Raw genomic sequence first — 13,770 nt, forward strand, 5'->3', positions numbered from 1 at the left:
AACTTCTCTTTGCAATGCACAGATAATCATGAAACATTAACAAATATTATACAATGTTAAAAATATATTTACATTTGAGAATGAAGCCACCAACACATGCAATATTAGTGATTAATTTCTCTTAACTGTCACTTTACAGTATCTGTGCAAAAACTGCTGAAAACACAATGGATTATTCCATATATTATGAACCACAATCACAAATTTGAGCCTAATGACTGCTGCAGAGAATGTACTGCTGAAATATCAAGTTTTTATTTTTTGGAAACCGAGACTGTAGTAATGTATTCTCTTCTAACATGATAATCTGTATAAAAGATTTAGGATGGTATTTTTTAAATTGACTTTAGCTAGAGATGACTATTAAGGTTTATTTTTATGCTTCATCAAATTAATAAATAAACTGATCTTGAATTCAATTAATCATAACTATCATCACTGGTTTAATGGCCAAAAAGATTTGAAAATAGAATTTAGTATTACTATTATTCAAATATATGTTTATATATTCAAATATATATAAAGTTTGGGAACCCCTCTTAATTCTTTGGATTTTTGTTTATCATTGGCTGAGCTTTCAAAGTAGCAACTTCCTTTTAATATATGACATGCCTTATGGAAATAGTAGTATTTCAGCAGTGACATTAAGTTTATTGGATTAACAGAAAAAATGCAATATGCATCATAACAAAATTAGACAGGTGTATAAATTTGGGCACCTCAACAGAGATATTTCATCAATACTTAGTTGAGCCTCCTTTTACAAATATAACAGCCTCTAGACGCTGTCCTCCTATAGCCTTTGATGAGTGTCTGGATTCTGGATGGAGGTATTTCTGACCATTCTTCCACACAAAACCTCTCCAGTTCAGTTAAATTTGATGGCTGCCGAGCACGGACAGCCTGCTTCAAATCATCCCATAGATTTTCAATGATATTCAAGTCAGGGGACTGTGACGGCCATTCCAGAATATTGTACTTCTCCCTCTGCATGAATGTCTTGTGGATTTCGAACTGTGTTTTGGGTCATTGTCTTGTTGGAATATCCAACCCCTGCATAACTTCAACTTTGTGAGTGATGCTTGAACATTATCCTGAAGAATTTGTTGATATTGGGTTGAATTCATCTGACCCTCGACTTTAACAAGGCCCCCAGTCCCTGAACTAGCCACACAGCCCCACAGCATATGAAACCTCCACCAAATTTGACAGTAGGTAGCAGCATTTTTCTTTGAATGCGGTGGTTCTTCGTCCACCATGCAAAGCACTTTTTGTTATGATCAAATAACTGACTTTTTGTCTCATCAGTCCAAAGCACTTTGTTTCAAAATGAATCTGGCTTGTCTAAATGAGCATTTGCATACAACATGCGACTCTGTTTGTGGCGTGAGTGCAGAAAGGACTTCTTTCTCATCACCCTGCCATACAGATGTTCTTTGTGCAAATTGCGCTGAATTGTAGAGCGATGTACAGATACACCATCTGCAGCAAGATGTTCTTGCAGGTGTTTGGAGGTGATCTGTGGGTTGTCTGTAACCATTCTTACAATCCTGCGCATATGCCGCTCCTGTATTTTTCTTGGCCTGCCAGACCTGCTGGGTTTAACAGCAACTGTGCCTGTGGCCTTCCATTTCCTGATTCCATTCCCTGATTCCATTCCTTACAGTTGAAACTGACAGTTTAAACCTCTGATAGCTTTTTGTAGCCTTCCACTAAACCATGATACTGAACAATCTTTGTTTTCAGATCTTTTGAGAGTTGCTTTGAGGAACCCATGCTGTCACTCTTTAGAGGAGAGTCAAAGGGAAGCACAACTTGCATTTGACCACCTTAAATACCTTTTCTCATGATTGGACACACCTGTCTATTAAGTTCAAGGCTTAACGAGCTAATCCAACCAATTTAATGTTGTAAGTAATCAGCATTGAGCAGTGACATGCATTCAAATTAGAAAAATTACAAGGGGACCCAAATTTTTGCACAGCCAGTTTTTCACATTTGATTTAATTTCATACAACTACATACTGCTTCACTAAAAATCTTTGTTCGGAAAACACCCCAGTACTCAGATGTTCCTAGGAAATGAAAGACATACTTTATCACTGTTATCTTTTTTGTTGAGAGTAGATTATTATGCAGGCTGAGAGGGGTTCCCAAACTTTTTCATATGATTGTAATACCTTTGTTTCAGTTTTTCTTTCAGCAGCAGTGAAAAGGTAGCAAAGCTATGAGTACTGTACACACCAGTCAAGTGGCAATTTTCCAGCACACACACACTGAATAAGCACATGTCTGTGATACTTCAACCTTTTCCACTCCTTCACTGTTATGATATGCAAGCCAAATTCAACTACTGACACAAAGCTCACATATAAACACGGATGGTAAAGCTGAAGGTGAAAAGACAAAAGGGTCAGTTTAAAGATGTTTAAAATCAGTATTATTTCAGGTGATAAGGAAGAAAGTACTTCCAGCAGACTGACTGGCATGTCTTTTCTGACCTTGATTAACAAAAAAAAGGTTATTGAACCTTATCAATTGGATATTTTATTTAACTACCTGAAAAAAAACACACCATTACACACATACACACACACACAAATTATATCCTTCTTACATTGTGCTTGAAGTTGCAAACATTTACTAACATGTACTAAATCTGACATCAGAGGCCAAGAAGACCTGACATTTAAAAATTTTCCTTTTTTAACCACATTAAAAAAATCAAGTCTTTTCTAGCACTGTCTTTTCATTACATACCTTTCCTCTTTATCCATGACTTTTTTGTCTGCTGGGCTGGTTTTCTTTGGTGGGACAGGGGGTGAAATTTTTCGACAAATCTCTTGTATGCTGCGCTTATTCTGTCGGCTTCGAAAAGCTGCCTTCGTCAAGATGCGCTCAATTGCTGTAATACCATCACCATGAGCATATTTTGCTAAGTCAAGGCGGCCAAAAGCCTCTAGGCTTTCTAACCAAGGAGGGTAAAAAGAATTTTGTTTTGAAGACAGTTTATGATGCAGCTTAATAAGCAAGGACAGAATGCTTTCTCGGACTTCTAGAATCACTGTGGTTAGCTGAGGCGTTGAGCTGAGGGGGTTCCACTTTGTAGATGAGGACTTGGGTCGAACAGCCTGATTGGCTTCTCCACTGCTTCGATTAATTATCTCCTGGAACTTTCTTCTTCTTTCAGCAACTAAGCTAAAAATCTGAGCGGTCCCAGAGTTCTGCAAGGGGAAAGGGAATTTCTCATCATTTGCAGAGTTAATACATTACATTCAGTTATGCTTTCATTTATAACACAATTTGCATATTTTAAAATGGGCCCCAGTCAGTATATTAATAACAAGACCTTGTTAAACAGCATGTACCTCCTGTAAAGATGTTACTACCAAATAAATGATGGCTAAACTGCCTAGGACGAAATGCATATTTAACATTAAGGAAGAAAATGGAGGCATAACTATACATATATACTGATATACTCTGTGCATTTTTTATATTATATAATATAAATAAGATCCTCCACTTTTATTGGCATCCCTTGTAAAAATTAGTAAGAAGGGTTAGAAAAAAAAATCACCGTTTGCTTGAGAAGCACTATCTTGCACTGAAAAAAATGAGAAACATCTGACTTTTAATTGAAACAAGTTCACTCAAAGAAAAATAAAGCCCTCATCAAGGAATAAATATTTTTAACAAAAACATGTGCCACAATTTTTGGCACCCCTGCATTTAATACTCCGTGGAACCTCCCTTTGCCAACATAACAGCACAGAGTCTTCTCTTGTAAGTAACATTTTATAAAGTTGGAGAATAAAGAGCATGGCATCTGAGACCATTCTTCTTTACATAATCTCTCCAGATCATCCAGGGTCCTAGATCCTCTACTGTGTACTCTCCTCTTTGGCTCACTCCACAGGTTTTCAATAGGGTTCAGGTCAGAGGACTGAGATGGTTATGGCAGAACTTTAACTGAACACAAAATCAATCATTTCAGGGTTGATTTGGACATGTGTTTCGGATCATTATCCTGCTGAAAGATCCAATGATGACCCAGTTTTAGTTTCCTGGCGGAGGCAGCCAGGTTTTGATTTAAAATCTCCTGATATTTTATGGAATCCATGATGCCATGTACCCTAACAATGTTTCCAGGGCCTTTGGAGGAGAAAAGAGCCCACAATATCACATAACCTCCACCATATTTCACAGTTGGGACAAGGTTCTTTTCATTATAGCCATCCTCCTTTTTTATACCAAACCCACTTTACATTTTTGTTTCATTAGACCATAGAATACGGTTCCAGTCAATGTTGTAGTAACAATTTACAAACTCCAGGCGCTTACGTTTAGGGATAACTGACAGAAAAGGCTTCTTTCTGGCACACCTTCCAAATATTCTGTTGGCATGGAGATGCCATCTGATGGTGGTGGTTCTGGAAACTTGATCACTCCAGGAGTTTACTTTTTCTTGCAATTCCCCAACAGTGATCCTTGGAGATATTATTGTCTCTCTTAGCATCTTTCTTACTTTACATAGGGGTAAAATAAACTTGGGTTCTCTTCCAGGCAAGTTTGTCACAGTTCCAGTTCATCACTACTCTTTTATTATTGCCCTAACTGTAGAAATTGGCATTTTCAGGCAATTAGCTATTTTTTTTAACCATTCACCAAGTTATGAAGGGCAACACACTTCTCTCTCATTTGGACTGAGTGTTCATTTTTCTTTGCCCTGATGATGGCTGGCTAAGGAAATCTGGTTCTGTGTCTCTTCACATTTGTATCCCAGTTAATCAGGAAGTCATTGATTTCAGCTGGAAAGTTCCTATACATGCTAACCAACTTAACAGTGTCCAATTTAAATTGGAAACAGTTGCATTGTTTCACATTAATTTCCAAGGGTGCCAACAATAGTGGCACATGCACTTTTGTTAAAAATATTCATTTGTTGATGAGGGCTTTGTTTTTCTTTGAATGAACTTTTTTCAATTAGAAGTCAGATGTGTCTCATTTTTTCAGTGCAAGATGAGAGTTCTTCAGCAAACAGTGATTTTTTTCTAACCCTTCTTACTAATGTTTACAAGGGGTGCCAATAATAGTGGAGAGCACTCTGTGTGTGTGTGTGTGTGTGTGTGTGTGTGTGTGTGTGTGTGTGTGTATGTATGGAAGTGTCTGTGATACAGTTTGCATAATTGTAGCCAGAGAGCCACAAAGGGAGAAAATGAGTCACATATCTTAAAATAGTTTTTTATTCCTAAGCTTTCAACAGGAAAATGATTAGACATACAGGACTCTAAGGCAATATATAGCTTGTGAAGGGTGGGAATGGAGGGAAATGTTGTAAGAGGGTTGTTGGTGGTAATGTCTTTTTTATTATTTAGAAGTTCGTCTTTTTAAGCCTGCAAAAAATACCTTTTTATATTTTATCAATAAGAAAATCATAATTCTGGTAAAACTGCAACTGGCCAAAGCAAAGCTGAATTGTAACTTAAATTAAGATTTTAAATATATCTTATTTCAGATTCAAATGTAAGCCCTTCTGGTAGGAGATAGAAAAGCATTGTTCTTATAGGTCAGTTGTAGCCCATGTCCCAGATACGTCTGAGTGTGGTGGCTCTTAAAGCACTGACTCCAGCCGTAGTTGACTCCTTGGGAATCTCCCCCAAATTCTTGAATGGGCTGTATTTCACAATCTCCTCAAGGCTGCAGTTATCCCTGTTGCTTGTGCACCTTTTTCTGCCACATGTTTTCCTTCCACTCAACTTTTCATTAATATGCTTGGACACAGCAGCACTCTGAACAGCCAGCTTCTTTAGCAATGACCTTTTGTGACTTAGCCTCCTTGTGGAGGGTGTCAGTGACTGTCTTCTGGACAACTTTCTAGTCAGCAGTTTTCCCCCATGATTGTGTGGCCTACTGAACCAGACTGAGAGACCATTTAAAGTCTCAGAACACCTTTGCAGGTGTTTTGGGTTAATTAGCAAAGTGGAACGTAACACCATGAGTCTACAATATTGAACTTTTTCACAATATTCTAATTTTCTGATATACTGAATTTTGGGTTTTCATTAGCTATAAGCCATAATCAGCAAAATGAAAAGAAATAAACACTTGAAATATATCACACGGCGGCACGGTGGCGCAGTGGGTAGCACTGCTGCCTCGCAGTTGGGAGATCTGGAGACCTGGGTTTGATTCCCGGGTCCTCCCTGCGTGGAGTTTGCATGTTCTCCCCGTGTCTGCGTGGGTTTCCTCCGGGCGCTCCAGTTTCCTCCCACATTCCAAAAACGTGCAGGTTAGGTGGACTGGCGATTCTAAATTGGCCCTAGTGTGTGGTTGGTGTGTGGGTGTGTTTGTGTGTGTCCTGCGGTGGGTTGGCACCCTGCCCAGGATTGTTTCCTGCCTTGTGCCCTGTGTTGGCTGGGATTGGCTCCGGCAGACCCCTGTGACCCTGTGTTCGGATTCAGCGGGTTGGAAAATGGATGGATGGATGAATATATCACACTGTGTGTAATGAATGTATATATTATATGAGTTTCACTTTTTGAATTGAATTACTGAAATAAACTTTTCAAAGATATTCTAAATTATTGAGATGCACCTATATTCTATAGCTAAATAAATACAAACAAATCTGCGTTACAAGCAGCTAAAGAAAAATCTCAAATCACTCTGCTGTTTTATTTGAAATGTTACACACCACCACATAACATGCTAATTATGCACAATTTATGGTAGTGACAGGAGGCTAAAAAAGTTTTTAGGAAAAAACACAAAGCAGCAAGTGTCTCTGGTTAAAAAAAATTGACATACTAGTGAAATTTCAATTTCACATTACACATGAATACCAGAAAAGCATGCTACTATACAAAATTATAAAGGTTAGATAATATATCACTATCAATCTGATATAGAACACCACTGAGAAAATTCAAGCAATTAATAACAGTAAGAGTAGCATTAATTACAAGTGAGGAAAACAGAAACAAATAATGATGATCACATTATAAATACCAAAGACATGTTTATTATGCAGCACACAAAACAGCATAACATTGAAAAATAAATATCAACCATAAGAAAGCTAATTTCAGTATGATATTAATCATCTTGACAAGAGGCTAAAGGTCTCAAGCATTTGTCTCCAAAAGTAATAAATAATACTTAACTAGTTACCTATATTTAGGAAAGATAAATATTGCACCTGAATATTTTCAGATTGCCATGAGATAGTAAAAATTGCATTCTTATAGACTTGCCTTACAATGATAAAGTAATTTCATAAATAAAATTCCACTATTCAATCTGTAATAAGAATCTGTGTCTCCTTCCTTTTGTGCTGTTTCAAAATGCATTAAATTCTGCCATTAAAGGATTATGTGAATTTCTGCAATCATGCAAAAAATGCTATTATTCTGAAGCACTTTTTCAAGTAACAATACTCAGCACTTCAAACATATCTAAATACCTCTCTCCGAAGGCTTGCACTGCATCTGGAGGTCTGTCAGGCAGAGAATGAGTAACATTTAGAAAATTGATTTCAAGTTTATTGATTAGTTTTTTTATATTCCAATAAATCAAGGATTCCATTAAAAAATAAAGTCTTTAATTAATATAAACATAAAACTCGAGCTAAATTTCTACCAAAGTTCAAACTCTATTCTACTGTTCGGATAAAATTTGAAAGAAAACAGGCTTTAGTTATAAGATTAGTTTGACTTGATTAAAAGAGATCAGTATGACTAAGAAATTGTATCTTTCATCTGGGGTTCCTATGGACTATTCTGTTTTTAATCTTACTCTTTTATACTACCTCTTCAACCTAATTAAAAAACATTTATTTCTTGCCTGAAGACGGGAGGCCTGAAAATACACCCACATAATCCCTCTCTAAAAACATGTCTCTGATTTCTAGGGGAAAGGCTCCTGATAAATATGATTTAATATGTATTGTAAAAGAATTACACTGTATAGAATGTATACTCTCAAACCCACTTTTATTCATTTCAAGGTTGTGGTTGGGCCAAAGCGTATCCCGGAAGCATCAGGCAGAAGCGAGGAACCAGATATGGAGAGGACACCTATCACAGTGACCACTTAAACTATGCCAATCCGCTTAACACAATTGCTTGGGGATGCTGGAGGAAAACACAAGCATGCAGAGAGAAGCCTAAACAAAGTAATGGATTTAAACTTAGGATGCTAGTACCATGAAGCAGTAGCACTAGCCACTAGGCCACTGTTTTGCACCTATACTGTAGAGGTATTTCATTTACTTAATAAAGAATTACAGCAAAAATTCTCTTTAAGCATTCTCACACAATGAAATTTCACAATGTAGCAGATTTATCACACAATTATCAAGAGAATAAATGAAAATCTGCACATGCACAAATGTTATATCATCCGACATTCATAAGCGTCAGGTTCAACAAGACTGCTTTACATTTGTTGTTTGTATTCTTCATTGATTCTGAGATGTTATGGTATCAAATATCCTAGTATGTAATGGGCCCAGAAGGACAATAGTGAGATATGTACATAGTAAAAGAACAGGATTAAACTCTATTCTTAGGAATAAACATTTCAATCTCATTAAACATTTAGAGATACACTACCTTCTGTGCATCTGTATTATATGAATGAGAATCACCACCATGATCAGAATCATTAATACTATGATCGTCAACACTTTATCAGTTCTTTCATGGCAGCAACATACTGAAGTGGTAAGACCAACTAGTAGTAGTAACAGGAGAGAATTCAATTTGAATTTTTAATAGACAGATGGGTAGATAAATAGTACTATAAAGCTGTGTATAAAGTGTTGTTCTATTAACTGACCTGTGCAAAAGTAGATGAATCCGTGCTAGTACTTGCGGGGGTTTCTTTCTTTACCTCAGGGGCGGTTTCTGGTACCCTCACTCTAACATAGTTAATAACATGATGCAAGTTAGATATCAAGTTTGTTCCAGGAAACCAGCTGTCATGGCAATTTTCATCAATGTTCGGCTCCTAAATAAGTTGGAAGTAATGAAAGGGTTAGCCTCAAATGCAGTTTAATATCAAAATAATTTATATATTTCCTGGTGTTTACTGAAAAAAAAAATCAAAAGTTATTTGAACTTAAAGACAATTGACACAATTTAAAAAAGGCAGAAACAGAAAAATTTCCACAATAATCTCAATCAACATCCCTGCCACACCTATACGCTTAATCCAGGCTATTACAAGTGGATTACAATATTGTCTGTAGTGTTACAGTTAAATGTCCCATGAGATGTCACATTACAATATAGTTTCACATCCACTTCTATGTTGCTAGAGATCCCAGGTAATGTGCTTGTTTTAAATATGATCAATGCTGATCAAAACTTTTACAAATGCATGCAATAGATAAGAATTTCTTTCGATTACTTATTTACAAAACAGGTTATTTTAACTTAAACAATTTTTCATCTCATTTAACAACAGTTCACCCTCATTTCTTGTTTAAAAGGTACACTTCTAAACAAGACATTCGTATAGTGTTGTAGCTAGTTAAAAGCTCAGCAAAACTAATTCAAATTAAGCTCCAGCTTATACAGAATCACTTGGGAGTGAAATGTTGCACTGCACAAAATTGTTTGTGGGCTGCACCGGTTTCATCTCCAAAGCTGGTTGACATTAAACAACTTCACCTCCACTCAGGGCCTAAGAAAACAAATACCTAAGCAATTATTTGTAACATTTTGATAAAAACTAAAATAAACAAGCTTGGGGGCTGTTTTAATAAAACTTCATTGTGATAATATTCATGGTGTAAAGCTGAATAAGTATCAGTACACTACACACAATACAAAATGGCATTTACTAATGCATACATGTAATAACTTACTGCAGTCTCATTATTCATTATGTTTATTATTTTTTACCTTACTTTTGCCTAGACAATCAACAATGAAAACAACATCGGACAACACCCAGAAAGAGTTGGCAGCTCACTTTAGGCCACACTCTGACAAGCTAAACACGTATCTTTAACTCCTATAACATCAGACATACAGTACTAAGGCTATGTGGACCATACATTAAAATGTATTTCATAAAACACTGTACCTCTTCTTCAAATTCATCTTGTGGAGCATTATCAAGACCCAGTTCAATGAGATACAACACCATACAAAGTATATGTTCTGACATATTTACATGGTCCATTGAAATCTAAAAAGGAAGAATTATATTGTTCATTTTAAGTATCATCATAAACAAAATAAAAAAAGCAAAATAAACAAGCAAAACAGTCTTTTTTTAGATAGATAGATAGATAGATAGATAGATAGATAGATAGATAGATAGATAGATAGATAGATAGATAGATAGATAGAGAGAGAGAGAGAGAGAGAGAGAGAGAGAGAGAGAGAGAGAGAGAGAGAGAGAGAGAGAGAGAGAGAGAGAGAGAGAGAGAGAGAGAGAGAGAGAGAGATAGATAGATAGATAGATAGATAGATAGATAGATAGATAGATACTTTATTAATCCCAATGGGAAATTCACATTCTTCAGCAGCAGCATACTGATACAATAAATAATATTAAATTAAAGAATGATAATAATACAGGTGAAAAAAACAGACAATAACTATGTATAATGTTAAATATTAACGTTTACCCCCCCTGGTGGAATTAAAGAGTCGCATAGTTTGGGGGAGGAACGATCTCCTCAATCTGTCTGTGGAGCAGGACAGTGACAGCAGTCTGTCGCTGAAGCTGCTCTTCTGTCTGGAGATGACATTATTTAGTGGATGCAGTGGATTCTCCATAATTGATAGGAGCCTGCTGAGCGCCCTTCGCTCTGCCACAGATGTTAAACTGTCCAGCTCCATGCCAACAATAGAGCCTGCCTTCCTCACCAGTTTGTCCAGGCGTGAGGCGTCTTTCCTCTTAATGCTGCCTCCCCAGCACACCACTGCGTAGAAGAGGGCGCTCGCCACAACTGTTTGATAGAACATCTGCAGCATCTTATTGCAGATGTTGAAGGAAGCCTGTATAATGAGTTCTAGCCAGCTAGTTAATCATAAGTATTCAGCAAACAAACCAATTTGTGAGAAATTTATTTTGTACAAAAACCTAACAATAAAATCAAATGCACCAAGGAAGAATCTACATAAACTCATGTAATCCTTCAGAAGTTCTGAAAGTAGAGTTACCTTGTATAGAAGGGTAAACAGCACAATATGCAGTGTTTTGCAGTGGAGAAGCCTTGTAAGTCCCCTGTAACATGTGTGTAGAGGTGTTCTTTCCTTATATGGTGGCCATGGGCTACCAGAAAATTTCCCAGACTGTTTTAAACTATAAGAAATAAGAACATGTGGTTAAATTATTACTTGTTTAAAATACAGTCACTTGACTCCCAATAGAGCAACCATATGAGATAAAAAAGCTAAAATGTTAAAAGTAAATGAATATTATAAAATCATTCCTACTAAATATTAGGGTTGGGAATTGCCTCAGGCCATACAATATATTACTATGACACTACAGTCAGTACAATCATATAGCATTTTGTTTATGTTTTGTACTACAATAGGCAATATATTGCAGTTTATTGTTCCCTTTTTGATTTGATGTTAGAGGTGGAATCACATCTCTGTGGAAAAAGTGTCTGTATGAAACCCATTATAAAAAAAAATCCCTGAGTCAAGTCCCATTTAAAATTATTTAGTAGCAGTAGTGAATTTCAAGTATCATAACTGTCACCACAGCAAGACTGGAAATATTCACTTATATCACATTACACAACTCCTAGGGTGGCAACCTTGATGTGGTGGTGGGACTAATGTTCCTCAATGATCCTTAGAACCATGTTGTCTGGAAATATGTGCTCCTGACATGGTTATATTTGACAAATTGGTCTAATGGGTGTAATGGCGAGAGAAAGAACATGCCAGAATTACCCTCATGAATGCAGACAAAATTGCCAAGAACAGGAATGGTGGAATTCGTTCCTAGAGGCGGGCCTCAGAATAGTGTTTGCAGGCAAGCACCTACACCACAGCTGTAGGATAAATGTGACCACTGCAGGTATGTTTGCCAGGTTATTTCAACCAAACTTTCTTCTGTGCATACTTCTACTGGCCAGACTATTCAAACTAGGTAAAACAGACTCACAGTGTAAAATGTGCATCTGTTATCTCTCTTTTTGATTACATAATTGTATAGAGAAGCAAAACAACATATCAGACATGAAAGCACTATTGTCAGCAAATAAGTATAGAATTATCCTAGCCAATCAGGTTGTTTTTCTTGCAGATGAAAAAAAAAAAAAGCCTTCACTTTTCTAAATGGGAAGAAGGCAATTTAATGTATGATAACAGAAGCTATATAAAATACAATTAGACTGTGTCTGGTACTGATGTCAACAAGAAGATTGGAATCTGAACAATCTCATTATACCATTGGCTTCATCAACTTATATATCTACCATTAATAACAACTTAATTACATTATTTATAGATTATATAGAAAAAAGCAACAAAATCATTTGCACAAAGTACCAAAAAAAGTGCAATAAAAAAATCAAATTAGAAAAAATCAATTTAAATTTGAAAATTCAAATTGCAATATTCATTAAAAAATAAAAAAAACACTTGAAAATAATAGTATTAGTCAGGAACATACTGGAGTTGTTAATATTCATACAACAATACTTGAACATTGCATCTTTATTATCAAGCTCCTCATTTTTTCAGTAATACTGTGAAAACCAAAATGAACCAAAACATTTAATTTACAAAATTCTCTCTCTCTTATCAACAATGAAGCATCGTAATTACGTAGACACACCAACATTAATGATGGCACCTCACTCCTCAAATAAAAATGAACATGCTTTTTCTTTCAAACATAAGAGAAAAGCACCATCTATAGGATTTTAGAAGCACTGCTTTTTTATCCAAGTACCAAAGTGCATACAAAAAATGAAGTCTTTAAATGCAAAACAAAAATCCCAATACTTCTCCTTAGTGTATTGGTGATACACTATGCTGAAAAATATTGTAATACAGTCATGTACTGATGATTTATTCAGCAATGTATTAATGCTGAAACACTGCATTATTGCCTGATAATGTCTGCAAAAATTCTCAACCTTAGAGAGTCAGTGAAGAGTGCTATACAAAAATGAACTGGACTGATTTTATCCCTTAACTGTAATAAATATAAAGGGGAAACTATTTTTTCAGTGCTAAATCAGTTTCATAGTAATCTTAATGAATTTATTCAATCATTTTCCAAACCCCTTTTTTTGTTTTTTTTTTTTTACATCCATCATATTAGTTAACTAAATTTTAAATCTTCTACAGTAAACTTGAAATAGGTAGAAATGAACAAAACTCTTTTGTACCAGTACAAAAATGTAAGTACAAATTCATGCATCGCGATCCAGAACATTTCACATTTAGCAGATTAATGAGCCTTGTTCACCATCTTTAGGTTATGTACAATAATTGTTGCAGGGTTTTGAAAAGAACACAACTTTTCAGCCTAGTGTATGTGCCACCATTTGAAACAATCAACCAATACAGGGACTAATAAAGCTTTTCTAAAAATCAGAATTCTATAAAAATCCAGAAATCAGGATGTGAAATAAACACAGCTCAGTGAGCTTTCACCAGAAATTGCAAATATAAAAATTATATACATGACATATCACTCTGTATGCTGCTTATCAGTACAATAAATCCCTATTAAATATTACAAATCAGATTATCATCCAAATTATATTCCCTCTCACTA

General features: G+C 35.8%; 2 protein-coding genes across 2 annotated transcripts in view; both read right to left on the minus strand.

Annotated features, from left to right (window-relative positions):
* Positions 1–13,770, minus strand: part of LOC127528918 (uncharacterized) — a 469,030-nt gene that overhangs the window by 359,756 nt on the left and 95,504 nt on the right. The window lies entirely within an intron of this gene.
* The window catches only part of ubr3 (ubiquitin protein ligase E3 component n-recognin 3), a 279,977-nt gene that overhangs the window by 181,687 nt on the left and 84,520 nt on the right, over positions 1–13,770 (minus strand). Inside the window, 4 exon segments of the mRNA XM_051930608.1 lie at positions 2,761–3,224; positions 8,842–9,012; positions 10,096–10,200; positions 11,184–11,325. Of these exon segments, the coding sequence (XP_051786568.1) occupies positions 2,761–3,224; positions 8,842–9,012; positions 10,096–10,200; positions 11,184–11,325 (882 nt within the window).

This window comes from Erpetoichthys calabaricus, chromosome 8 (genome assembly GCF_900747795.2).
Source record: "Erpetoichthys calabaricus chromosome 8, fErpCal1.3, whole genome shotgun sequence".
In the NCBI taxonomy this organism is placed as follows: Eukaryota; Metazoa; Chordata; class Cladistia; order Polypteriformes; family Polypteridae; genus Erpetoichthys; species Erpetoichthys calabaricus.